Here is a 26,792-nt window from a genome sequence, read left to right as displayed (position 1 = left end):
CACCTGAGTCCCGTATGAAGGGCAACATGCAGGCGTGGAGCGGCTGGAGGCCATCTCCCGTCTGCGGGCGCAGATGGAGGCCATTGCCAGTGTTGTGCCCTCCGCGGCTGGAGGCCGTCACAGGTTCTGCCGGTGGAGTGGGTGGTCCAGGTGGAGCGGCTGGAGGCCATCTCTAGGGCGGAGTGGCTGGAAGCTGTCTCTAAGGTGGAGTGGCTGGAGGCCGTCTCCTGTTATGAGCAGCTGGAGGCCATCTCTGTGCTGTATGAGTGTAAGGTTCAGCTCCACCCCAGTCCTGATGCAGGCCAGACTGGTGAGAGGGTAACGCGCCTGGGCTGAGGTGTTCAGGTCAGGCTGGTTCCGGGGAGTGGAGGCACGTGGCTATTTGGGACTTGCGCCCATACAGCACAGACGTCCTGCGCTCCGATTAACTCTCCGTTGTCGCCTCCTGGGTGTGTCGTGCTGCTGCTGGATGTTGTTATTTCACCACTGTCGAGGTGGGAAGAGTCACGTTCCTGTGCTTGGAGGTAGTAAGTCTTCGTGGTGTTGGTGTCGTGAGCTGGCGTCAGGTATTGTAGTAGGGTGGTCCAGTGTTCAGTCATTCTGTCTTTGTTTCTGTGTGGGGCGCAGGTGAGGAAGAGGGTGGATGGTTGGGCAGCTATTTGGAGGAGCATGAGTAGGTGATGTGGCCTGCGGATGCGGTGCTTCTCCCTGAAGGCTGGTGGCCAGATGGCGTGTCTTACTTTCATGGCTGGAGGTTGTTGTCTTGTTAGGAGCCTTGGCTGAGTGCTGGCAAGTGGGGATGTGGTGGTGGTTTTTTGACAGGGCATTGCGCATAGGTTCTCCCTGGGGATAGAGGTAGGAGAAGGTTGAGCCTGGTGTATCATGAGGGTGATAGGAGTTGTGTTAGGAGTGGGAGGGCTCGGGGTAGTTGGATGTTGGGGTGGGAGTGAGGGTTGGGGGATGGGGTGGCAGTGTATCTGGTGGGAGGGTGTGAAATGCAGCCCAAGTGGGTGACTGGTTCTGAGGGTTGGTGTGGGCGGTGATGCAGGCGAATGGTTTCACGTTGCTATGGTCATGCATGATGTGGTGTGGGGGATGGTGGGGATGGGTGAGGGAGTTTGGGGTGATGGTGCGGGGGCAGCAGTGGTAGGGGGCAGTGTGTGTGCAGGTGAGGGCTTCGTGATCTTGGGTGATGTGGGTGTTGCTGGGGTGGGGGTTGGTGGGCAGGGGGTGGGTGAGGCAGCGGGGGAAGGAGGCGATGGAGAGGTGGGGGGGGTTGGGGCATTGGTGAGGGTGGCAGTGAGGTGAGATGTGATGTGATCAGGGGAGACGTCGGCAATGATGGGGAGGGGGGAGGAGGGGAGGGAGGAGGAGGGAGTGACATAGCAATTGTAGGAATTGGAAGGGGAGCCTGAGGTGGCGAGGGATGGTGGGGAGGTGTTGGGGTGGGTGGGGTAAATGGGGGAAGAGGCGGGAGTACGGAAGGGGTGGAGATGATAATTTCTGTAGGTGTGGGGAGTGTTATTGTAGTCTATAGTCACTTGGTAGGGGTTGGGAATGTGGGTGATGGTGTAGGGGTACATGAAGCACATGGCAAGCTTGTGGGGAACTGGTAGCTTCGCCACCATCAGAGTGTCACCTGGCTTGTAGGGGTTGGAGGCGGCAGCATCAGGTTGGAGGTCTAGGCCGTGTTGGAGGTGGTGAGTGTCGTCTCTTGAGGTGGTGAAAGGGATCGGACGTGGGAGGAGTAGAAGGTTGCTGCAGGTGTCATTGTAGGGGAAGGAGGAGAGGAGCTTTCCCAAACGTGTGCTCATGAGGGGAGATGCTGTCTCCCCTGGGGCAGAAGTTCATACCCCATTGGATGATTTTAACGTGGGATGGCCAGTGTTCATTTTTCGTTTCCTCGATTCGGGCCCGTACTTGATTCATAAGGGTACGGTGGCTCCTTTCACCAATTCCGTTTCCTTGTGGCCAATACGGGGAGGAGTGGGAGATGTAAGTCAGCTAGCTCCTAACAGATGGTGCTTGTGAATTCGGGGGCGTTGTCCGGGTGCAGGGCCTGAGGGATTCCAAAATAAGGAAAGACATAGTGGACTAGGGTATCGGCTATGGCCAAGGTGTGGTGTTCTTTGGTTGGGCACACATTGAGGAATTTGGAGTAGGTATCGACAAAGGTGATGATATATCGGTAGCATGCCTTAGGTGGCAAGGGCACTACCACGTCCACAGACAGCAGCTGCCAGGGTTTGTGGGCAGTAATGCTCCCTGAAGGGCCAGAGGTGCGGGTGATGTCCTTGCCCAGTGCACATGCCCAACAGGATTGGGTGATCTGCTTGGCTAGTTGGGAGGGGTTGAGGGTCCAATAAATATCGTTGAAAATTTGGAGGAGCCTTTTTGTCCCGAGGTGGATCTCGTTGTTGGAGTGGAGGAGTTTCATGGCATCGAGGGCGGTGTTGGGGGCGAGGACGATGTGCCCCAACGGGGTGAATAAATGGTTGCCCTGCTGTTGGAGCTTGGTGAACAAGTGGGGTGGGATCCAGGGTGGCCAGTCTTTGTTGCACTACTGGGCAAGGAGTTCCAATCCAGTCTGGAGTGCATGGATGGGGAGATGGGAGAGTGCGTTGGCATTAGTGTGGAGTTTGCCGGGGTGATAGGAGATCTCATAGTCGAATTCTTCTAAGGTCTCCCTCCATCTGATAAGCTGGGTGTTGTGAGTGTCAGACTAGTGGAGCCATTGGAGCAACTGGTGGTCAGTGTTAATCGTGACGTGGGTCCCGAAAAGATAGGCCCGGAAATGCTCCATGGCCCAGATGATGCCCAGGCACTCCCGCTTGGTGGCGGCATAGTTCCGATCCGTCTGATTTAGGGTGTGGCTGATGCAGGCGATGATGTGCTCTCGTCCTCCTTGCACTTGTGCAAGGACAGCATTGATGGCTATCAGGGAAACATCCGTACATAGTCAGAAGGGTAGGGTGTAGTTCGGGAAGGCGACGATTGGGGCAGTAGTGAGCTTGTGCTTCAGTTCCTGAGATGCTTCCTGTCATTCATTGGTCCAGGTAAAGGGTTCCCCCTTCCGGGTCAGTTCATAGAGAGGTTTGGTGGTATCAGCGAACCCCTTAACGAATCGTTGGTGATATGAAGTAAGGCCCAGGAAGGCCCGGACTTTGTGGACATCTTGGGGTAGGGGAATGTCGGCGATTGCATGAAGAGTAGACTGTAGCACCAGTCAAGCAGGGAAGTACTCCCAAGGTGGATGGAAAGCTGATGACAGGGAGAGCTGAAGCTCCCGTTTCATCAGCCCTCGGGATTAGATTCCGACCATCCCCCTTTGCTCAACTTTTTCAGTGTCTTAGTATTTCAGTGTCTTAGTAACACAGAGAGTAGGCCAGCATGCTCCCCAATACAAGTTTCTCTAACTATCAACACCAAACTACATGCACAGTACACACTACACTTCCTTTTCCAAAATTAAAAAAAAAAGTCATGGCAGCACTACACATAGTCCCCAGGGGGGGGGGAACATAAATGCCCCCACCTTCCGCCCCTCTCCCGGTGATGACTTGAGCTGCCAGGAACCACTGTCTGACTCTCTTCTTCTTCATTTCTGCAACATTTGCGGCCTTTCCTCTAACTTTCACTCTGTTGAGCACCACCTGTCCTTCTGTAAACCTCACCTTCTTTTTCTAACTGAGACTCAGCTGTCTGAGGCAACTGACAGCAAATCCTTTTCTGTATCTTCCTACTTTCTCTATACTCATTTCAAAGCCAAAGGTGGTTGTTGCATATATGCACACAACGACCTATCTTGTTCTCGTGTTCCTGAACCCTATTCTTCTGAATTCTCTACATACTGGCTTCGGCTTTCCTGTCATTCTCTGACTAAATATATCTGCGCTGTTTACTTATCTCCTAATTCTACTGACTATCAAAAATTCTTTGACTATCTTACTTCTACGATGGAACACATTCTGTCCATTTCTCCTTTCTCTGAAACCTCCATTCTGGGAGATTTCAACGTTCACCACCACCTTTGGCTCTCCTCTCCTTTCACTGATCCACCTGGTGAACTAGCTTACACCTTTTCTATCCTTAATGACCTAGAGCAGCTTCTACAGCACCCTATCCGTATTCCTGACCGCCTTGGAGAGAGCTCCAACGTACTTGACCTCTTCCTTACTACTAATCCTTCTGCTTACACTGTTAATCTTTTCTCTCCGTTGGGCTCCTTCGATCACAACCTTATCACTTTAACCTGTCCTATAGCTCCGGTACGGCCTGTGGACCCTCCAAAGAAACGACATCTGTGGCATTTTCGAGCTGCAGATTGGGAGGCCCTCATGCAGTACTTCTTTGATTTTCCATGGAATGATTATTGCTTCCATGGCCGGGAGCCATCTGGGTGTGCCTTGCGCATTACGCAGATTATTCTCATGGGCATGGAAACATACATTCCTTTCTCATATCCTCTGACTAATGCAAGAAAGCCTTGATTTAATCACGCTTGTTCTAATGCTGTCAGCAACAAGGAGAGGGCCTATAAAAGGTACCAGAGCCAACCCACCCCTGAATCACATCTTTTATACGTTTCTGCCCGGAATCGTGCTAAGTCTGTTCTTCGCTCTTCTAAAAATAATTTCATCCATACTAAATGCTCTCAACTCTCCAACTCAAATTCTTTCCGCTCCTTTTGGCACCTTGCCAAAAACCTTTCTAACAACTTCACCTCATCATCCTTCCCTCCTCTTTTCTATTCTGATGGCTCTGTAGCTATTTCTTCTGCCACAAAAAGGACTTTGTAGTTACTGGTAGAGAAGTTTTGTGGTTTAGTTCTCACTCTCGATTTCTTGTAGTAGGAATTAAAGATGAATACAAAAAGTTGATCTTCATTTATTATTTTCTGAGAAATCTAAGTTGAGCAGGGTATGTCTTACAGAGACAATATAATAAGTAAGTCTAGTTGAGCCCCTCTTCTCTTGTTCACTCTCTCCACTACGTGTCGGTTCAATCGCTAGCCTCCTTCTGAGCTCTCTTTCCTAAATTCTGGTGAAACAGGGGTCGTGTCACGTGTGTTACACTGTGGTTGGGTTCCAGAAACCTGTGTGTGAGTATGTGTGTATGTCATTAGGCTTTGTTCCCCTGCTATCTCGCTGACACACTACCCGCATCATCTCCTGCCATTGCTACTTCCTAATCTGTCATCAGCATTTCCTCAGTTAACTTGCAAGATCCTTTCCCTTTCCCAGGCTCGCATAGAAGTCTATCTGTCTATTAATCTATCTATCTATTATGATTTGTAAATATAATATGGACTCATAACATTGCTCGGCCACTCCGCTGAAGGTCCTCCGACAGCAATTAACATTGACATATGCTAATCTATTAATACATAATATTGATTATAATATTGTATACATATAACATTCATAGTAAATAGCAATTATCCAGTAATATTACATTTTAAACAAGTTGTATACATATTTGAATAAATGCATTAAGAGTAAACTATTTAACTGTAATACAGTATGTACTTGGGTTATTGTAGTGAAATGCATACATGCAAGAAAAAAAAAAGTTTAAAATTAAGATTATGGTAAGAGTTATTAATATTTCATTTAAAGATAATGGTACTGGTATGCCATACATGAGCCATTCTTATTTTTTATATATATATATATATATATATATATATATATATATATATATATATAGATATATATATATATATATATAATACTATATACAAAATATGTACACTTCATTCAGGGGGGTTAACTTGGATGTTAACTCTCCCCCCACTAAATACTGACTCCAAATTTGCAATTCTTGCATGCATTCTGTGCACTGCGAACAGCAGTACTGCAAATACAATGCAGAAGATTATGAAGACAGTAGGTGCTGGGTTATACACATAATATGGGTTGAACATACTCAAACTCAAATCTTCCCAGGGCTTCATTGTTTCATTGATCAGCTGCATAGTTTCAAACTTAGGTGAAGTTAACTTAATACTTGTGCTCATGTTTAAGTCCATATCAGGCAGTGGGTGGAAATGTTTGTATGACTGAGAATGGCGTAGTGATTGATGGTGGATAAAGTAGACATGGCTGGTGTAAATACCGCACAGTAGTCTGGTGCTATGTATAATCCTGAGGCTGAAGTATGAGATGGTGGTATATCTGGACAGACTATGTAAACTGATGTGTTATGAGTGAAATAAAAAAACCTGTGAGTGTCCGATGCGTTGATGGTGTACAAGTTTATCTGGAGCAAAAGTGAAGTTGCAATGATTATGAATATTGTCATTTCTGATGATAGCCATTTCACAAGGGACTGTATCAGTAGGCTGAAACGTGAAAATGTATGCAGGACAAAGATGAACAGCATGTAAGGATGTGCGGCACTTTCGTTCAATCGTTGATTCACTTGCGAAAGTGACAGTGTCCTGTCTCTTGGAGACCATGATGAGTTCGGTGTCTGTGTTGATGTTGATGATGACCAAAGTGTTGTTATTTTTATTGGGGAAGGGATGTATTTGGTATACTGTGAACAGGTCTTCAGTTATGAATGGTACATGAACTGCTACTGATGTTGGTGTTAGTGTTGCTTCTAAATATGGATAATATTGCATGAATTCCCTACTGCGGAACAACGGCTTCAATTTATGTTTATATATGCCTTGACTAATTATCTGACGTAGCTCATGAACTGGAAGTAAGTCAATTGTGATCTTGCCATCACCAGCATTCGAAATTCCTTGCATAAGTGCCCTGAAACGATCTCTAGTGTTGTCTAATTGTAGTAGAATCGTGTCAATATGTTCTGTGATGATGGAGAAGTGTTGAAAAAGTGTAATGTTTCCTTCCATTTCATTTATTTTATCTACACTCTCGAGAGCTATGTTTTCTGCCTTTTTCAGATTTTTCACAATTGTCTTCATTGCTGGGTTCTGTCCTGTGATGAATTTATCTTGGTATGTTAGTATCTGAGCTATTTTATTAAATTTGTTGTTTATTTCTTTAAGGTCATCCTCTGTAGCCAATCCAAAGATGTTCCCAAGAACCCAGGTCGAACAAACCGCGCTTTTGGCGAGTATGTGTGATGTTGTTCCTGTCGCTCAGTACCTCCGTTCCATAAGATGGGAGATCTTGGATCATGATGAGCATAGTTGACTTTGCCTGTTCTAGTTTCCATTTCGCTAACTTTACCATTTCATTCACTTCCTTTGTGTTATGTGCTTGTGAAACATAGTTTCCTATCATGAAGTCCAGAGTTCGCATAGGCTTCGCAAGTTTGTCTAGATAAGTAGGTAATTCATACAAGTAATCTAGACTTATTTCAGTACTCATGACGTCCTTAACGATTGTAGTCGTGGCCGTTGGAGCTATGAGGCATCCTTGTCGTACTATGTGTTGGGGGTCTAAGTGCGCATATCCTCTTGCTACGTAGAGGAGAATCCAGAGCATAAGGTCCTTCATAGTAACCTACCGAAAAAAAAAAATCTATTAATTTCCTAATATGGTCATGGTGTGGTCGATGATAATGATGATGTGCGTTACGGTTGATTGTTATTTCATTTATAGAAGGAGTTTAAATCGATATTTAATTCTCGTAAATGATGTACTGTAGATTTTATTGGAACAGTTGCACCTATGTTCGATTGTTTGGTATATGACCTTAATTTCTTTTTGTAATCATTGTTGTTTTCTTGCTTGGTTTCTTGAGGTACGTTATCCTGTTCGGTTGTATCCGATGCTGAATAATTATTGGATAATTCCCTTGAAACTCGTTTTAAATGGTCAATATGAACTTGTTTCTCTTCGCCACTTGACAGTGACTTGATTAAAACTTTGTTTGCTTTTATGTTAATTACTCTGTATGGGCCCTCAAATTTTGGGGATAATTTATTGTCTCTCGTATGAATGATACCATAAACAATGTCTCCTAAGCTGATAGGTGACTCTCTTGCCTTCTTGTTAAATGCCTCCGTCATTTCTTCCTTAGACATCGTTAATTGTCTTTTGACTCTCTTGTGTATGTCCTGGAATTCACGTAAACGGAGTTTAGAGTAATCATAGTAATTGTATATGGGCATACTGTCACCCTCTAGGAACTCATATGGTAGTTTTTTATGTGTTCCATATATAATGAAATGTGGTGTGTCACCTATGGATTTATTTATAGATACATTAATTGAGGCTTCTACTCTGGGAATCCAATCATGTGCTACGACACTAGATGTGTCGTAGGACATCTAGTACTTTTTTATTTTGTCTCTCTACGAACCCATTCGATGCTGGGTGATAGGCTAAAACGTTAACCTTTTTGATGTTGTATTGTTTACATATTTCTTGTAAGATCTCAGAATTAAATTCTCCTCCATTATCACTTATTAGTACCATTGGGGTAGTAAAGCGACATATTACATTATCTGTTATTGCATTAGCTACTGTCTCTGCTGTCTTATCTTTAATTGGAGATAAAATGACATAACGGGAAAAATGATCCGTTGCTATGAATAAGTATAGGTTATTATTGTATGATAATGGCATCTTCAGTAAATCAACAGCGACAACGTCCCATGGTTGATGTGGTACAGGGTAATTACCCATCGGTGCAGGTGTGATTGGGTATCCTTTGTGTTTCGCACATGATTCGCATCTGACTATATGATTGTTTATATCTTTTCGTAATGAAGGCCAGTAATATAACAGCTGGGCTTGGTTGAATGTCTTATCCTTTCCAGGATGTCCTGCATGTGGGCTATCGTGTATCGTTCGTAATACTTGGGGTATCATGTCATTAGGTACTAACAACTGGTTAGAATTTCTTTGGCGTTTTGGTTGTTTAGAGTTAATCTTGTATAGTGTATTATTGACCATTGTGAATTGTTCAAGTGGGACATGCAGTTTGGGTAATTGTATGTCATCTCCACTTTCTAACTTGTATATAACTTTAGACCATATTGGGTCAAGTCTTTGTGCCTTTGCGATATCATCGTGGTTCGGGATATTTCCTTTGAGATCTAATGCCGCGACCTGAATTGTGTTCGGGTTCCTAAATAATGCGTCAGCTACTATGTTCATTTTACCTTGTATATAATGAATTTGTACATTGTAGTTTTCAACTGTGCATTTCCATCTTGCTCTCCTCCCAGAAAGGAGTTTTTCTTTAAACATACCCACCAGTGGTTTATGGTCGGTTAATAAGTGGATTTCGTAACCATAACCCAAATCTCGAAACTTTTGTAATGCAAAAACCACTGCAAGTGCCTCTAAGTCTGTAGTGCAATAATTTTTCTCTGCAACTCTTGTTTGTCTGCTGGCAAATGCAATTGGTTGATTTTTTCCTCTTTTATCTTCCTGCATCAGTACAGCCCCTAATCCTTTAACTGATGCGTCTGTACAAATAAGAAATGATTTTGTGTAATCTGGATATGCTAAACAAGGTGCATTTGTTAGTTTAATTTGTAGATTGTTAAATGCCCTTTTTTGTTCTTCTTCCCATTGGAATACAGCATCTTTTTTGAGTAGTTGGAATAGAGGAAAGGCTATATGAGAGAACTGTGGTACGAATGACCTATAGTACCCAGCCAGACCTAAAAATTGTCTAAGTTCGTCAGTCGTAGTGGGTTCAGGAAACTCTCTCACTGCCTGTGTTTTGTCATCAGTGGTGTGAATACCATTAGAACTTAATTTGTGGCCTAAGAAATTTATTTCCTTAAAGCAAAATTTGCATTTAGAAAGTTTAATTTTTAAACCAGCATCACTAAGCTTTTGTAAGAGTAAGTCTAATTTCCTGAGATGATCCTTAATATTCTTCGTTACGATTATAATATCGTCAAGATAAACAAATATTCCTTGTCCTAAAATTCCGGACAATACGTAATTCATAAGACGCTGGAATGTGCCTGGGGCTGTCCTCAGTCCCATTGGCATTCTTGTATATTGATAATGGCCTCTGTTTGTGGAAAAGGCAATGTATTTACGTGACTCCTCCGAAACCGGAATCTGATAATAGCCGTTTAGGAGATCGATGGTTGAGAATATGTTATTCTCAGGAACAATATTCTGTAGAACGTAGCTTAGCAATGGCATGGGAAATCTGTCTGGGATTGTGTGATTATTTAGTTTACGGTAATCTACTACCGCACGCATTTCTCCATTTCGTTTGGGCACGAAGAATAATGGGGCATTCCACGGGGAGACTGAAGGCTCAATAATTCCAAGTTTTAACATTCCATCGACATACTGATTTGCAAGTGTACGTTGGGAGTGTGGTATGCGGTAAGCTGGTACGAAAATTGGTGGTGTTTCTGGGTGCACATTAATCATGTGATTAATCAAGTTAGTACACCTTAATTGTTCTCCGGGTAATGCTACGGTGTCCCTGTGTGTTTCCAGCAGGGTTAACAAATCATTTTCTTCATCAAATTCACCTGAGTGAATTAAATTCTCTTTTATTCTTTCTCTATCCGTAGATTTTATCTCATTTGTCACTCCAGCTATAACTATTTCCTTCACAGGGGCAGGACATTTTTCAGTATTAACTATGCAAGTCCCCTTTTTCAACTGAACTTCCCCATTCATGTGATTAATTATGAATATCTGAGTTTGCCCTTCGTCGTTCATATGACATAATGCGTTTTCTACTGACAATCCCTTTACTTTACATAATTCTTCTAAGACAAGAACAGTACTATTCCGTAATTTGCTCTTTATGGTAACTTTCATGTAGGAATTAGGTGGTATAACTAAATCATAAGTGAGATGGGCTGGAAAAATTGATAAATCAGTACTGTTATCTGGGTCACTAATTCTGGATGATGGGGCTGGTGGTGGGAGTGGATCTATACACTCATCTGTTTGTGTATGTTTGTTTAAGCCTTTAATATTACCAATTCTTTTTGGCTCTCTTTTACCAATCAGTGAGGGCTCTGAAGGTATTTCCTCTATGAATTCATTGTCAAAGTCTATTCCATTCATTTGTGGGAGTATAGTTATGTTCTCTGCTCTCATGGATCTTAAGCCCAGTAACATATGAGCTTTAATTGCTAAGTTTTCAACGATATAGAAAAATGCAGAGAATGATCTTGTAGTCTTTGTGAAACTGATATTTAATCTTATCATACATTTCACTGTAATTTGTTTTCCATCTACTGTGTATAAATCTAAATCAGCTTCATCCAGAAAAGTTACTTTCTTCTTATTTTTAAGAATTCTATTTATTTCTTCATGTGTTATTAAGTTCACTGGAGAGCCTGTATCTAAAAATAAGGAAACGTTTTGATACTCACATACCACTGGTATCAAGATACACTCATTTCCCAACATGCCTCCTATGTGAATTTTAGACTTGCTTTTCTTTACGTTTGTTCGTTTTTTGTCATGACTTGGTCTTCCCCCGATTTGAACATGGACACAATTTTTTCTATTGTTTTGCAATCACTGGTCCAGTGCCCTTGGTATCTATGATGCCTACAGTAAGGACCAAATCCTTGTGTCTTTTGTTTGTCCTCTTTTGCTTTGATAAAGCATTCATACCTTGTGTGTCCTGGTTTTGCACATTAATGACATAGAATGGACCTATCCCTTGACTGTGACCTATGAGGTGACTTCCCATAAGTAGTGTTGTTTTTGGTGCGAGACCTGCTCGGGCTGCGCGAAAACTTATGAAACTGCCTGTAGCCTGGTGTCTGTGATCCAGCCCTCGTCAGATTTGGTTGTTTGCTCTGCCTGCTTTCGGGTCGCGATCGATTTTGTTCTCTGTTTGGTGTCAGTGTAGATGTTTTCACAGCTGATACTGTCTCAGGTACCCTCATTCTACTAGAATGTGCGGGTGTGTCGACCATACCTGCTTTACTGCATTGCATCTCTACCTTGTTCATTAAGGCTAGTAAGCACATGCCTGGGGTGTACGCGATCGTCTTGGCGATCTTAAGGGTCCTATCAGGTAATTTACACAAGGCAGCTACATAACCAATGATGTCCATGACGAGGTCTGGGGACATTTTTCCATCATCTGTTATCCAATTCGAGTTTTCCAAAGTAACTAACAATGTTCTTTTGATTGTGGAGACATCAGCAGTTATTTCACTGAGCACATGGTTTGTAGTGTGCTCCCTTACAAGATCTACAATTTTATGTAATTCTGGAATTATACCTGGCAAGATGTTCATACCTCCAGAAAATTTCTTCAAAAATTCAGTTTTAAATTCATCATCTGTCCTAGCCTTACGGAGCTTATCCGATCGCAATAAATTGCTTGCTGGCTTACGCAAGATGAAAAAATAGCAATTTTCTCTTGTTCATCTAGTATGTGGCGCTTGATGAACATTTGTTCGCACTGACTGACTAATGAAATGACATCAATGCGATCTTTGTCTGTGCCAGAGAATTTTGGGGCAGTTTTATCCTCGTGATACACAAACACTTGAGGTGTGGTTGTTAGATCAGCGGTATTTATTTCTTGATTCATTTTCACTGTTTGCTCTGTTATTTCAACTTGGACGTGTTTATCGTTGTGTGAGGGAATGGTGGAATATGTACGACCGGACCGGTGAACCCTGTTAAGTATATTGGCATACGTGTGCAAGTCAGCGACAAAGTCTTTGCTACGTCAGAGGGGGTTTCCCACTCATCATCTGAATCTGTAGTATTTATTTCTTGGTCTTTAATTTGTGGTGAGGTTTGTACAAGGGGTGTGTTGCCTTGGTGCTCTCCTAATTGTGAGTCTGTTGTTGTGGCTAATTGTGTGTCATCTGGTATTAACGTGGGTGGTGGCAAAAATATTCCTGTCATTAAGATATGGTGTTATGAAATACGCCTTTTGTTTATTTATGTCCTAACAAAATAGATGAGTAAATAAGTTGAAATAAATGATAGATAGTGAGTGTATAAGTGTATATATGGAAATAAGTAAAAAGTTTAATATAGCTAATTTTAGCACTGAGAAGAAATGAGTAAGTATAATTTTACCCACTTGATACAGATCGTAGAGGTGTGTCGATACAAAAGTCGATCTCGGAAGAAAAATGCAGGGTTGATTGAAGATCTCTTGATAATTCTAGTTCTGTGTTGATGGACGATATTACTCAGGAAATTCCATGGCCTGGTGCTTGTGGTGGTTAACAGCTGTCACAGGCAAACCTCAGCATACAACATCGAATTTCCAACTCAATACTGTGGAAATAAATGAGTATGAGTAGGAGCTATGTGAATAATGAGTAATGAGTAGTGGGTGAGAGGTGCCTGGTGTCAGTCACACGTTGCTTGGCGTGGCAAAGCACGTTGTGATGTCCCTCAGCACATGGTGACGTCGGCTTCCCACACTGGTAGCTGTGGTGAATACTGAGCGATGCTTAAGCTGGGTGAAGAAATGTGAGTAAGTCGCGTTATAAATGTGGCTCTGGTGTTTTGCTGCGTGTCTTGACCTCTGCGTCAGCGATGGAGGTAGTCGGGAGAGAGTGGTAGAGGTATGTTTGCTTGTTGCTTTAATGTTTCCTCTTCTTTACTTGCTTTGTTTTTTATTCTTCTTGCTGCTTCTTGAAGTTACATGAAGATTATAGAGTTATTTTGTAGACTTGTAGGCTATTTGCATTGTAGGCTGTATTTTGTAGGAATTCACTGTAGAACTGAAGCTAATCTTGTAGAGTGTCGCCTGCTTTTGTAGAAATTCACTGTTGATTCGAAGACGAGGTGCGAACTTTCGCTGCTACCAAATGTCACAAAAAGGACTTTGTAGTTACTTGTAGAGAAGTTTTGTGGTTTAGTTCTCACTCTCGATTTCTTGTAGTAGGAATTAAAGATGAATACAAAGAGTTGATCTTCATTTATTATCTTCTGAGAAATCTAAGTTGAGCAGGGTATGTCTTACAGAGACAATATAATAAGTAAGTCTAGTTGAGCCCCTCTTCTCTTGTTCACTCTCTCCACTACCTGTCAGTTCAATCGCTAGCCTCCTTCTGAGCTCTCTTTCCTAAATTCTGGTGAAACAGAGGTCGTGTCACGTGTGTTACACTGTGGTTGGAAAGTTCCAGAAACCTGTGTGTGAGTATGTGTGTATGTCACTAGGCTTTGTTCCCCTGACATCTCGCTGACACACTACCTGCATCATCTCCTGCCATTGCTACTTCCTAATCTGTCGTCAGCAATTCCTCAGTTAACTTGCAAGATCCTTTCCCTTTCCCAGGCTCGCATAGAGCTGTCTATCTGTCTATTTATCTATCTATCTATTATGATTTGTAAATATAATATGGACTCATAACACTTCTGCTGATAAAGCAGATCTCTTCGCGCAGACTTTCTCCTCCAATTCCACCTTAGACGATTCCAGTGCTGTTCCTCCATCACTTCCCCCCTCTGACTTCCTAATGGCTGACATCAAAATTTCTTCAGCTGATGTATTTTCTGTCATCACTGGCCTCAATATTAACAAGGCATATGGGCCTGATGGAGTCCCTCCTGTTGTTCTCAGGAACTGTGCTTCTGTGCTTGCACCCTGCCTAGGCAAACTCTTTCGCCTTTGTCCATCAACTCATACCTTTCCTTCTTCCTGGAAGTTTGATGTCATTCAGCCAGTCCCAAAGAAGGGTGACCATTCCCAACCCTCTAACTATCGTCCAATCGCTTTAACATCCTGTATCTCAAAAGTTTTCTAGTCAATTCTTAATAGAAAAATTTTAAAGCACCTTTCCTATCACAACCTTCTTTCTGATCGTCAGTATGGGTTCCGTCAGGGATGCTCCACTGGCGATCTTCTCACCTACCTTTCAGACTCCTGGTCATCCTCCTTTCGGGACTTTGGCGAAAGCTTTGCCATTGCACGTGACATCTCAAAGGCTTTCGATCGAGTCTGGCATAAATCTTTAATTTCCAAACTGCCCTCTTACGGTTTCTATCCTTCTATCTGTGCCTTCATCTCTAGCTTCCTTTCTGGTCGTTCTATAGCCGCTGTTGTAGACGGCCATCGTTCTTCTCCTAGATCTATCAGCAGTGGTGTTCCTCAGGGCTCTGTCCTATCACCAACTCTCTTCCTTTTATTCATCAATGATCTTCTAAGCTGTACATCTAACCCTATCCACTCATATGCTGATGACTCCACCCTTCACCTATCCATTCGGTTCCCGTAACATCCATCTCAGCTGTTACTTCAACAAACAAGGGACGAGGCTATGGCACACCTAATGTCTGACTTGGTTCGTATCTCTGACTGGGGTAAAAATAATCTGGTTGTTTTTAATGCTTCAAAGACTCAGTTTTTACACCTATCAACCTGACAAAATATTCCGCTGGTATACCCACTAATGTTTAATAATATTCAGCTTAATCTTGCATCATCCTTGAACATGCTTGGGGTTTCATTTACTCGGGACTTATCTTGAAAAGATCATATTACATCTCTTGTAAAATCTGCTTCCAAGAGATTAGGTGTGCTAAGCCGACTCCAGTCCTTCTTTACCCCTGCACAATTGTTGACTCTATACAGGGGTTTTATCTGCCCCTGTGTGGAGTACAACTCTCATGTGTGGGAAGGTTATCCACATACAGCTCTTCTCAATAGGGTAGAGTCAAAGGCTTTTTGTCTCATTAACTCTCTTCCTCTTACTGACTCCCTTCAACCTCTGTCTCTTCATCACACTGTTGCATCTTTATCTCTTTTCTATCGCTACTTCGATGGTCACTGCTCCTCTGAACTATCTGCATGCATTCCTTCTCCTCTACGATGGGCATGTAGCATCCGTCTAGCAGCAAACTCTCACCTCTTTTCTGTCCAACTCTCTAATGCAAGAGTTAACCATTACTCCCAGTCCTTCATTTATGCAACAGGTCAACTCTGGAACTGTCTACCTGTGTCTGTATTTCCTGCTTCCTATGATCTCCAGTCTTTCAAACGCAGTGTGTCCAGGCATCTCGAAATGATCTGATCTTGAATTTGGTTCTCTCTTGTATTTTGTTTTTCTCTTTGAAGGAACAATAATTTCGGGCACGTGGCCTTTGGTTCCTTCTTCCTCGCATTAAAAAAAAAAGTTTGTCCAGGTCAGGTGCTATTCCATCTCTCGAAATTACATGCCCCAGGAAGGAGACGGTCTGGGTGCCCTGAAGCTACGCCCCTTCAAGTGCACTTGAAGGGGCGTAGCTTCAGGCCGGCCTGATGGATACTTTGGAAGACCCTCCTGAGGCATTGGAGGTGATCGGCCCATGTGTTGCTGATAATAATGATGTCGTCCAAGTATGCCAGACAAATTTCCCAGGTAAGGATGTTGAGGATGGACTCCATCAACCGGGAGAAGGTGGCGGGGGCGTTGCAGAGGCCAAAGGGCAGGACATTGAGTTCATAGTGTTTTCCATTGCTTGTAGAAAACGCAGTCTTCTGACTGTCCGGGTGCACCAGAACTTGCCAATACCCCAATTGGAGGTCCAGTGTGACGAACCAGGAGACGCCGTACAGTGAGTCGAGGGACTTGTCAATCCTGGGAAATGGGGTGGCATCTTTGATGGTCACGTCATTGAGGCAGCTGTAATCCACGTAGACTCACATGATGCTGTCCTTTTTCTTGACGAGGATGATGGGAGAGGACCAAGGGCTGGTGGAGGGTGAGATCACACCGGCATTGAGCATTTCCTGGACCTGCCTGTCTTTGCCTGCCCGTTGTTTCAGGTTTTTCAGTCAGGATGGTTGGCAAATTGCTGATCCAGTGGTGCGTATCTGATGCATCAGGTAGATGGTGTGGCTGATGTCGGAGGGGCCTGACGCAAAGGGGTCCTGAAAGTAAAGGAGGAGGTGGCGGAGGGTGTCAGTCTGGTGGGGTGAGAGATGCTCGGGCACAGGGGGCAGGGGGATGGGGGCAGAGGGGGCAGTGGTGGGGCATGGGTCCGTTTCTTCCATCTCTCCCACTACGAGCCCCTTTGGTAGCGTGAATGGGGTCGTGGTGATACTGGCAATCTTGACTGCTGCAATGTGCAGGGGAAGGAAGATGGGTGACAGGAGACAGGCCAAAAGCATTCTGGGTGGCAGGTCAGGGGAGAAGAGGACTGATGTTCCGGTGGGCCCATTCAATGGGAGCCAAGTTTCATGATGCGGGGGAATTGTCATGGTGGAGGTGATAACGGTGGGGAAGGTGGGGGAGGGGGGTCGGGAGGGGTGGGGGAGAGTGGAGGGGAGGGGAAGGGGGAGGAGGGGGGAGGGGTGGGGTGCAGGTGCATACTGATTTTGGAGGATTGGGGGCAGGGGCTGGAGATCTCCTGAACTGAAGTTGTTGCTTGTGGCAATCTATGGTGGCTCATAGTTTTTGTAGAAGGTCCAGCCCCAGGTATCCATCGTAGTTACAACAGGTGGAATCAAAGATAATAAACTTATGTTGAGTGGAAGTGCGCTGGTGGGTGTCGGTGCGTAGGGCCCGGGTTTCCCCATGGATGGGCAGGGGCCATCCCCACCTTCTACAAGATGAGTCAATGTAGGGAAATGCGGGCCAAAAGCCGACTTGTGATGAGAGTAGAAGTGGCTGTATAGGCAGGATCTTGCAGCTCCAGTGTTGACCAGCAGCCTCGCCTTTAACCCATTCAGTCTCATCTTACGTAGACTGGGGGGTGGCATTTGTGAGAAGTGGTCCCTGCCACCGTGGGGAGGTGCGGGGGCGGCCTAAAAATCCAGCTGCTGAGGAATTTCCTCTTCCTCTGGCTCTGGTTTCCCCAGGTTGGTGTTTTTTTGCGGATGAGGTGTTGTTTTCAAGGCCCTCGATGACACTTGGCATCAGCCTGGGGTTTTTAGTTTCTGCCTGGCAGCCTTGAGTTGCTCCCACATGTCGTGGAGTGGGCATCGGTGGCTACATGCGGAGAACTCCCAGGAGTTGATTGGGATGAGGTTTTGGCTCTCCTTCTGGCTGGGTCATTTGCTCAGGGGGTAAGCCCTAGGTAAGCGGGATGCCGGTGTGGGGGTGATGCAGGCTGGTGATGGTTATGGCTTGCCCTGTGGTGCTGGTTTGTTAGTCGGGAACTTGCTAACTGCGTTGCTTTGTTGGGGGGTGGAGCAGGAGGTTAGGAGTTGTCATATCAGCTGGATGTCCCTGTCTAGATCCCCCGTTGGGTCATGTATGATGAAGTGCTCCTTGACCATGCTGGGGAGGACTCTGAGCAAGGTATTGAATGTATGCTGTTCCTGGGTCTCTGTGTCTGCTTCCAGGTATGCAGCGGTGACAAGCTGCCTTGCCTGGATCAGTGTGTCGTCCAGATTACTGTCGTATGTTAAACCGTCCAATTGCAACAGTGCCACTACTTTTCCCAGGGAAAGTGTGATGACTTGTGTTACTATTTTCGTGAAATTCGCCCGTGTTAGTTCGGGGACGACTTTGTGCGCAATGCTGGCTGCTGCCTTGGCCAGCAGGGGTAAGGTTACAGCTATTTTCTGTCTATCTCCTCAAATCCGATATCAAGTAGTGGTTTGATGATGGATAAATATGTATGGATGTCATACTGTTCCTGGTCGAATTTGGGTAACTGAAAGTGTGGTTTTGTTGCCATTTTGATATTTTCCCTGTTTTGTTCCTCTCTTAATATTAATTCTGCCCGGGGCAAGAACCACCGCTCTCCACCAGTGTTATGCTAGGTGTTTTTAGGACGGCTTCCCATCCTAGAAATGCCTGGCTTATAGTTGGGTCCTTTTCTAGACCAGGGCTAGAACACAAACATAAGAGGAACAGGGTATAAAAACTCTGGGCAACAACCTACACGTTTATTCACAAATTCTTAATTACAGGAACAGGCACACAATCTCACACTATTTATGTTACATTAATCCTTGGGCTGCTGATCTGTTTGAGCGTATCTCGCAGGATACGGGATAGCCACAATAGGTATTATTATATTAGGGTGAGTGCATGCAGTAACAATTCACTAGCTCTATTCCAGTGCCATATGGTTAAGGGTGGGAGTTTAGATCCGGATGTTCCACTGTACACAGTTTCTCACTTTAGTGGCCCCTGGTTCTATGGGAGTTCATTGATTAACTGTTATTAACGCGTTGTAGGAGTCTTATCGAGTGTGGATCTGATCACTGGGAGGGTGGTGGTGGGAGAACTAACGTTAACGACAGGTTGGCACAATAACAAGATAGGGGGGAGGTTAGGTATGTCTTGACACTGTTACACTAGATGGGAGTTTTCACGTTTTTTGCTGGCACTGTACTTCACTATAAGTCACTTACACACAAACTGGGGTACTTATTCTTGGGCACAGGTGGGTTTCATCTGCTTCCACGGACTGCAGTTGGGGGTGGTGAGGGGTCTCTCATGCTGGGGGCGGTGAACAGGGATCTGGCCCACAGGGCATGGGCCAAACAGCCTTTCCAGGTGTTCCCTTATGAGCCTGGTGGGAGAGCAATGCTGTTTGGGCCGGGAGCTGGGGAGGCCTCACACCAGGGTGCTGGAGGCGCCGTTGGGATCCCGGAGGCTGCGGTCCCCTTCCTGGTGCTCTGCCGTCAGGGCAGGGCTATGGCATTGTCCTGGGGAGGGGTCCGTCAGGGGCAGGTCTTCCTCAGGCACCAGTTGCAGACATAATAGCCCCGGGGATAACACAGGGCCTTGCCACCAGTCCACTAGCAGGAAACTCTCCATCTGGGGACTGCCACACTCGACTCTGCTGCAGCTGGAGGGGGAAGGGCATTGCGAAGTCACAGGGGGTGAGGGCTTTGGTAGCTTCCCTCCCTGGCGTGGCTAGAGGCCGTCGCTGAGGTCCCTTGGGCAACAGGAGGAGGGCAGCTGGAGGCCATCACTGGAGCCCGACTTCCTGATGGGACCACAGATGAGGTGCAGCTGTAGCCGTCGCCTGAGTCCCGTATGAAGGGCGACGTGCGGGTGTGGAGCGGCTGGAGACCATCGCCGGTGTCATGCTCTCCATGACTATTGCAGATGGAGAGGGGACTTACCCTTCTTACCCCGTGTGCGGCTGGAGGCCGTCACAGGCTCTGCAAGTGGAGTGGGCGGTCCAGGTGGAGCGGCTGGAGGACGTCTCTAACGGGGAGCGGCTGGAGGCCATCTCCTGGTATGAGCTGCTGGAGGCCGTCTCTGGGGTGCTGTATGGAGCATAAGGTTCAACTCCACCCCGATCCTGACACAGGCCGGGCTGGTGAGAGGGTAATGCACCTGGGCTGAAGTGTTTGGGTCGGGTCAGTTCCGGGAAGTAGGGGCACACGGCTGCTAGGGTCTTACACCCATACAGCACAGACGTCCTGCTTGCTCCGATTAACCCTCCACTGTCGCCTCCTGGGGATGTCGTGCTGCTGCTTCATGTCATTATTTCAGTATGTATGTGTATAACCTAGGGATCTCATAGCTGAATGGTTACAGGGAATCATGAAGTGGGTAAACAGATTTTTCAGAAAGTACTTAATCCAGATACAGCTTTATAATGTGTGTCTTTAGGATAGTCTTTGGGATTTTCATATTATAGTCAAGTGACACACAAAGATGACTGCCAATACACGCTCTCAAAGTATGAATATTTTTTATAGCCAACTTACTAGATCATCATTTTTTTCTGATGGTGTGAATATATTTTCATGGTAATTTCGCTTACAATATTTATTAAAGCATCCCTCACTACCTAAAGACTTCATTAACTCTTCCTATTTGCTTATATAACTATCCTCCATTTTAGACCCTATGACCGGAGAGGAGTGGAGGTGTGGATGGGGTGAAATGAGGGTCATGGTTGGGTACAGCTGGAGTAGGGTGGAAAGGGAATCGGGAAAGGTGGAATGGGGATGGGGGTGGGGATGGATTTGGGGTGGGTGTAGGGTGAAGTGGAGATCGGGTGGAGTAGAGTGGGGTTTGGCGTGGTGTGGAGTGGGGGATGGGGATGCAGTGGGAGTGGGTGATGGGATGGCAGTGGCAGTGGGAAAGGGGGTGCAGTGGGAGTGGGGATGGGGTTGAATATAGTCGAGGCAGAGGTCAAATAAGGTAACGTTAGGACCCCGTTACCCATATCGGGGAGGAGTTAACCCTTTGAATCCAAGAACATCTTGCTTAGTTCTTCTTACTATTTCCACCCGACCTTACGGGAGAGTTTTCGACCTGGAAGCCTTCATTAGACCCTTCACTGCTGGATGTCTCCCCTTCATTAAAGATTATATCTGGTGGAAGGAAGAATAATCTAAATAATTCAACCTCCTAGTGAAAGGGTTAATCTAAGTATCTCTGTCTTATCTCTCATATCTCTAAGTTATAATATGCATTTCTCTGTCTGTCACTACCTCTATTATCCTATCGTCATATCTGTATGTTAAAATTCTCATTCCTTTGTCCATCCTTCCTTTCATTAACCTGTCTGTGTCTTATCTGTCTGGTGTCTAAGGAGAAATACCCTTCCTCTGTCTGTCCCTCCCTTTTTGCCCTATCTGTGTCTCGTCTATCACATGTAGATTATAATACCTATTCCGTTTCTGTGGCTCGGTGTTTGTAGTTGGCTGTAGTTGACGTGTGTATCTTGTATCTACCTACCTATCTGTCTATATCTATTGACCTCTCTATCTATCCATCTTCCTATTTATCAGTCTGTCTATCCGTCTATCTGTTTATTCTTCTCAGTTCCATGAACGTAGGTATACGGTGGTAATATTGGTGTCGGCGGGATTGAAGGTGGTTCTGGTGACCGTGTATCCTCATTCTTATCTCTTATCTGTCTGTCTACCTGTCGACCTATCTACTGCTTAACTGTCTACTTATCTGTTTACTCATGCCCGGAAAATACATACACGCTGGTGGTAATGTTGGTGCCGGAAAGGTTGACGGTGGAAAAGATGAGCTCTGTTTTCCTTATCTATCATTCAATCTGTCCATATTGTCTATCTATCTATCTATCTATCTTATCTACTCATGCCTGGAAGTACATACACGGTGGTGGTATTGCTGCCGGAGGGGTTAAAGGTGGTAGAGGTGAGCGTGTATCCATTATTGGGCGGTACACAGGTGTGGTTGACGGCAGGGGCTACGAAGACAATGGACAGGGCATTGAAGACGACGTCCATATGCCCTGGGAGTAAAGACGAAGGGAAATATGTAAATAATGACGGAATGCTAATGGATATATAAGATAAAAAATAAGTAATTAAAAATATAAGTAGGTGTAGTTAAGAACAGGTGATACACGCATATATATATATATATATATATATATATATATATATATATATATATATATATATATATATATATATATATATATATATATATATATATAGAGAGAGAGAGGTACATATATATATATTGTTACGGAACAGAGAAAGATAATGTACACTTTAAGTGAGAATACTAATAATCACTACTGTCCCGTAAAGGTCCAGGTTCAAAATGAAAGAGTTAGGTAAAATCACAAGTAAAGGTCAATGCTCAAACTAACAACAAAACATTCAGGACTCATAAGGATAATGTAATGGCAAAAAACAGGTTAAATATATGGTTAACTGCAATAGCCTCTATTAACACGAAATTAGCATGAGTAAATTTATCTAAGTCAGCCCTGTTAAAATGAGATACCAGATAATACTCAGTGAATGCCAGATATATTATTACAGATACAAAATATTATTAATGATGGCTGACAATAAGAACCTTACATAAATTACAAAAACCTTACTAGGCCTAAGAATTAACCTTATGCTACACAGTACAAGAAAAAATGCAACAACAGTTATACTCAAATTACACACAGCTGCTAGATGGTTGGAGACTTCCTGAGCACTCACAATAATAACAACTGTACAGGGGAGGACAGAGATGTGAGCAAAATGAGGAGTAGATCTAAGTGGCAATAATGCAAAGACGGAGCTCATTATATAGGGGCCAGCAGAGCTTGATACAACTTGTAAAAAGGACGCGCAAATGAAGCCATAGGGGACAAAGAGCTGACAATCCTGCTCTGAACAACAGAAAGGACAACTTACTCTACTATAACGGTAGAAGGGGGGGACTGAGGCAGAACACGCTCGTGATCAAACATGCAGCATACTGTGCGTTAAAATTACACAAAGCATGATGAAATCATAGGCTATGTAACACCTCCCCACAAAGAAAAAAAATTTACAAAGGAAATTTCTTATTACTCTAAAACAATCTGTCTAAAGTCTAGATAAGCAATCTGCAATAACATTTTCTTTCCCCTTGACATGTTGTATGTCTAATGAATACTCCTGAAGAAGTAGACTCCATCTTGTCAATCTCTGATTTTTATCTTTAAACTTACTAAGGAATTTCAGTGGGTTATGATCGGTATAAATGACTATGGGGTCAAAACCAGAACACAAATAAAATGAAAAATGCTGTAAACCCAAAATGAAGGCCAAAAGCTCTTTCTCAATAGTTGAGTAGTTCTTTTGAGGTGGAGTGAACTTCTTACTGTAATAAGATACAGGGTGTTCAATACCCTGATCATCCTCTTGCAGCAAAACAGCCCCAGCTTCTGTATCACTTGCATCAACAGCCATCTTAAAAGGCTTAGCAAAATTTGGAGTAGCGAGCACTGGCTGCCTTAATAGGATAGCTTTTGGTTTGTTGAAAGAGGATTCACAGTTACCGGTCCAGACAAATTTAACTCCCTTTTTCAGTAGGTCTGTAAGCGGTGATACAAGAATTGAAAAGTTAAGAACAAATCTCCTGTAATAACCTACCATTCCCAAAAATCTCCGTAGCTCTTTCCTACTTTTAGGTCTGGGAAGATCACTTATAACCTGAACCTTAGCTCCTGGTGGTGCAACATGTCCATCACCAATTACATACCCAAGGTACTGAACTTTAGCTTGACCAAACTCACACTTTGATAAATTAGCTACAAGATTAGCCTGAACCAAACGTTCAAGAAATTTACTGACATGGCATAGGTGATCTTTCCAGTTGTCACTGAAGATTAATACATCATCAGTATAAACAACACACCCTGCCAAACCCTCTGTTACAACATTCATGAGCTTCTGAAATGTGGCTGGTGCATTCTTCATACCATATGGCATTACAGAACATGCAAAAGTCTTTCCTAGTGTTACAAAACATGAGATCTCCCTAGCACGTTCAGTCATAGGTACTTGCCAGTATCCCTTTAACAAATCAAACTTACTTATGTACCTAGCCTTTCCGATCTTGTCTATGCAATCTTCCACGCGAGGGAGAGGGTAAGTGTCTGTTTTGGTTATCTGATTAACACGTCTGTAGTCGATGCAAAGCCGCTGTGACCCACCCGGCTTAGGGACCAGAGTGACAGGAGAACTCCACTCGCTCTGACAGGGCTCAATCATCTTGTGGTCCAACAGGTAGCCAAGCTCCTTCTGGATGAGAGGAACTTTCACTGGGTTCACACGGTAAGGAGGCAATTTAATTGGCTTTGCGTCTCCAACATCGACATCATGCATCAACACAGTGGTTCTTCCTGGAGTGACACGGAACACTTGCGGGTACTCCTGCAGTAATGCCGAAAACTCCTGCCTTTCCTCGGGAGCTAGATGAGAAAGCTTAGTCTGGAGATCATTCATGATATCAGGATTCTTCCCCAAACTATCACTCAGGCTCATACTGCAGGGGAGAGCTTCACTTGCAGACTCGGGTGGAACAGCTACAGTGCAAACTGGATTATTTTCGTCCCGCCTGTGATATAACTTTAGCATGTTGATGTGACATAGTTGCTTGTTCTTTCTACGATCTGGTGTGGCGATGACATAGTTGACACCACTGAGTTTCTTCTCCACGAAATAAGGACCACTAAACTTGGCTTGAAGAGGTTGCCCATGAACTGGTAGCAGAATCAGAACCTGATCTCCTGGCTGAAATTGGCGTAACCTGGACTTCTTATCATACCAAGTCTTCATCTTCTCCTGAGCAGCTCCTAAATTCTCTCTCGCCAGCCGAAAAGCAGTGGACAGCCGTTCTTTGAACTTCATCACATACTCCAGCAGGTTGACGTCATCTTCCTCCGACAGCCAGTATTCCTTGAGTAACTTAAGGGGTCCTCTTACTTCATGGCCAAACAGTAGTTCAAAAGGTGAGAAGCCCAGTGATTCATTTGGAGATTCTCTTGCAGCAAACACAACGAATGGAAGACCTTTATCCCAGTCTTTCTGATGTTCCAAACAGTATTTCTTGAGCATCGATTTGAGTGTTTGATGATATCTCTCCAACGCTCCTTGGGTCTGGGGATGGTAAGCTGAAGACGTGATCTGGGTGTTGCCCAACTCTTTCAGAGACTGCTTGAAAACGTTTGACATGAAATTACTTCCCCGGTCTGACTGTACCTCCTTGGGCAGACCAAACTTTGTGAAGAACCCTAGCATTTCCTTAACCACGTTCTTTGCTGAGATACTTCTAAGTGGAATGGCTTCAAGATAACGAGTAGCCATATCAATCAGGGTCAACACATAAGAAAATCCTGAAGAAGTCTTAGGAAGAGGGCCCACAATATCCACCAACACACGGGTGAATGGCGCCTCAAAAGGAGGAATGGGAACTAGAGGTGCAACCTTTTCGGTCTGATTACACTTCCCCACAACTTGACAGGTGTGACAAGACTTACAATACCAGGAAACATCCCTGAAGATACCTGGCCAGTAGAAGTGTTTCAAAATGCGTGCCACAGTCTTCCTCACTCCAAGGTGTCCTGCCAAACTGGAATCATGAGCCACTCTAATGATATCCTGCCTACAAACACGAGGGATGACAACTTGATGTACAACCTCCCATTCACAGTCGGCTGATGCTGCTGGGGGTCTCCACTTCCTCATAAGTACTCCTGACTTTATATAATAACAAGTAGAAGCACCAGCTGACTCTTCCTCACTGCAAGCAGAGTTAGCTAGACCTTTCAACTCAGGATCAGCAACCTGCAACTCAACCAACTCTTGACGAGACAAATTATCAACACCACGGGGTACTGCCTCATCTGGTGAGTGGTCCAAATTAGCAAGAAAAGTGTCAGCTAGGATAACATCATCATAATCATTATCCTCTAAGTCACCAGTAACTTTAGACTTAGCCCTAGTGACAGTACATGCAGGGAACACATCAGGGACATCACAATCCTGGGCCGCAGCCACTGGCTTACTAGACAACTGAGGAGCTGGACACACTTGACTTCCACCAATATCATTTCCAAGTAAGAAAGTTACACCTGACATTGGGAGTGTCTCAACCAACCCAACCATAACGGAACCATTAACAAAACCAGACTCTAAATTCACTCTGCACAGAGGGACAGAGAAGTAATTATTCCCTACACCTTGTAAGATTACAGTTTCATCAGAGGAATCAACATTAGAGCCTAGAACACTGGTCAGCATAAGGGATTGGCAAGCACCTGTATCACGATATATTTTAACTGATTTCCTGTCACCAGAGGACTGACAAAACCATCAGACAGGAAATTAGCACATGAACTCTTGAGTGTCACCCACGTTACTGCTCAAAAGAGGAGCTCCATCATGAGAATTTAAGTTACCCCTCAAAGCAGGTTCAGTTAACTCAGTTAAAGAATTCTGGGAACTCTCAAGGGTGGACACTAGACCAATTGACTGAATATTTAAAGACTCCTTTTTGTTCACATCACGCTGTCTCCTGAAACATTTCTCTGTAGTATGACCAAGCTTACTACAATAAGTACATTTACTTTTCTGAAATCTAGAGGTGAAGCTGGTATTTACTTCCTGAGAAACATCATCTTTATTCTCTTTCCTGTTACCTGTACTCTGAGTAGAGGCAACGTACTTACTCTCAGCTTTCCCTTTTTCTCTAGAATATCTCTTATGAGTGAGAACATATTCATCAG

General features: G+C 44.4%; 1 protein-coding gene across 1 annotated transcript in view; it reads right to left on the bottom strand.

The window, feature by feature from the left end:
- Nucleotides 1–26,792, bottom strand: part of LOC145408641 (organic cation transporter protein-like) — a 60,889-nt gene that overhangs the window by 28,131 nt on the left and 5,966 nt on the right. Inside the window, exon 2 of the mRNA XM_080279326.1 lies at nucleotides 21,884–22,022. Coding sequence (XP_080135452.1) covers nucleotides 21,884–22,022 — 139 coding nt within the window. The remainder of the gene's footprint in view (nucleotides 1–21,883; nucleotides 22,023–26,792) is intronic.

This window comes from Coenobita brevimanus, chromosome 78 (genome assembly GCF_032717465.1).
Source record: "Coenobita brevimanus isolate Jiangsu-jjx chromosome 78, ASM3271746v2, whole genome shotgun sequence".
Classification (NCBI taxonomy): domain Eukaryota; kingdom Metazoa; phylum Arthropoda; class Malacostraca; order Decapoda; family Coenobitidae; genus Coenobita; species Coenobita brevimanus.
Note: the sequence above shows the minus strand (reverse complement) of the source record. Positions and strands in the feature narration are given on the sequence as shown.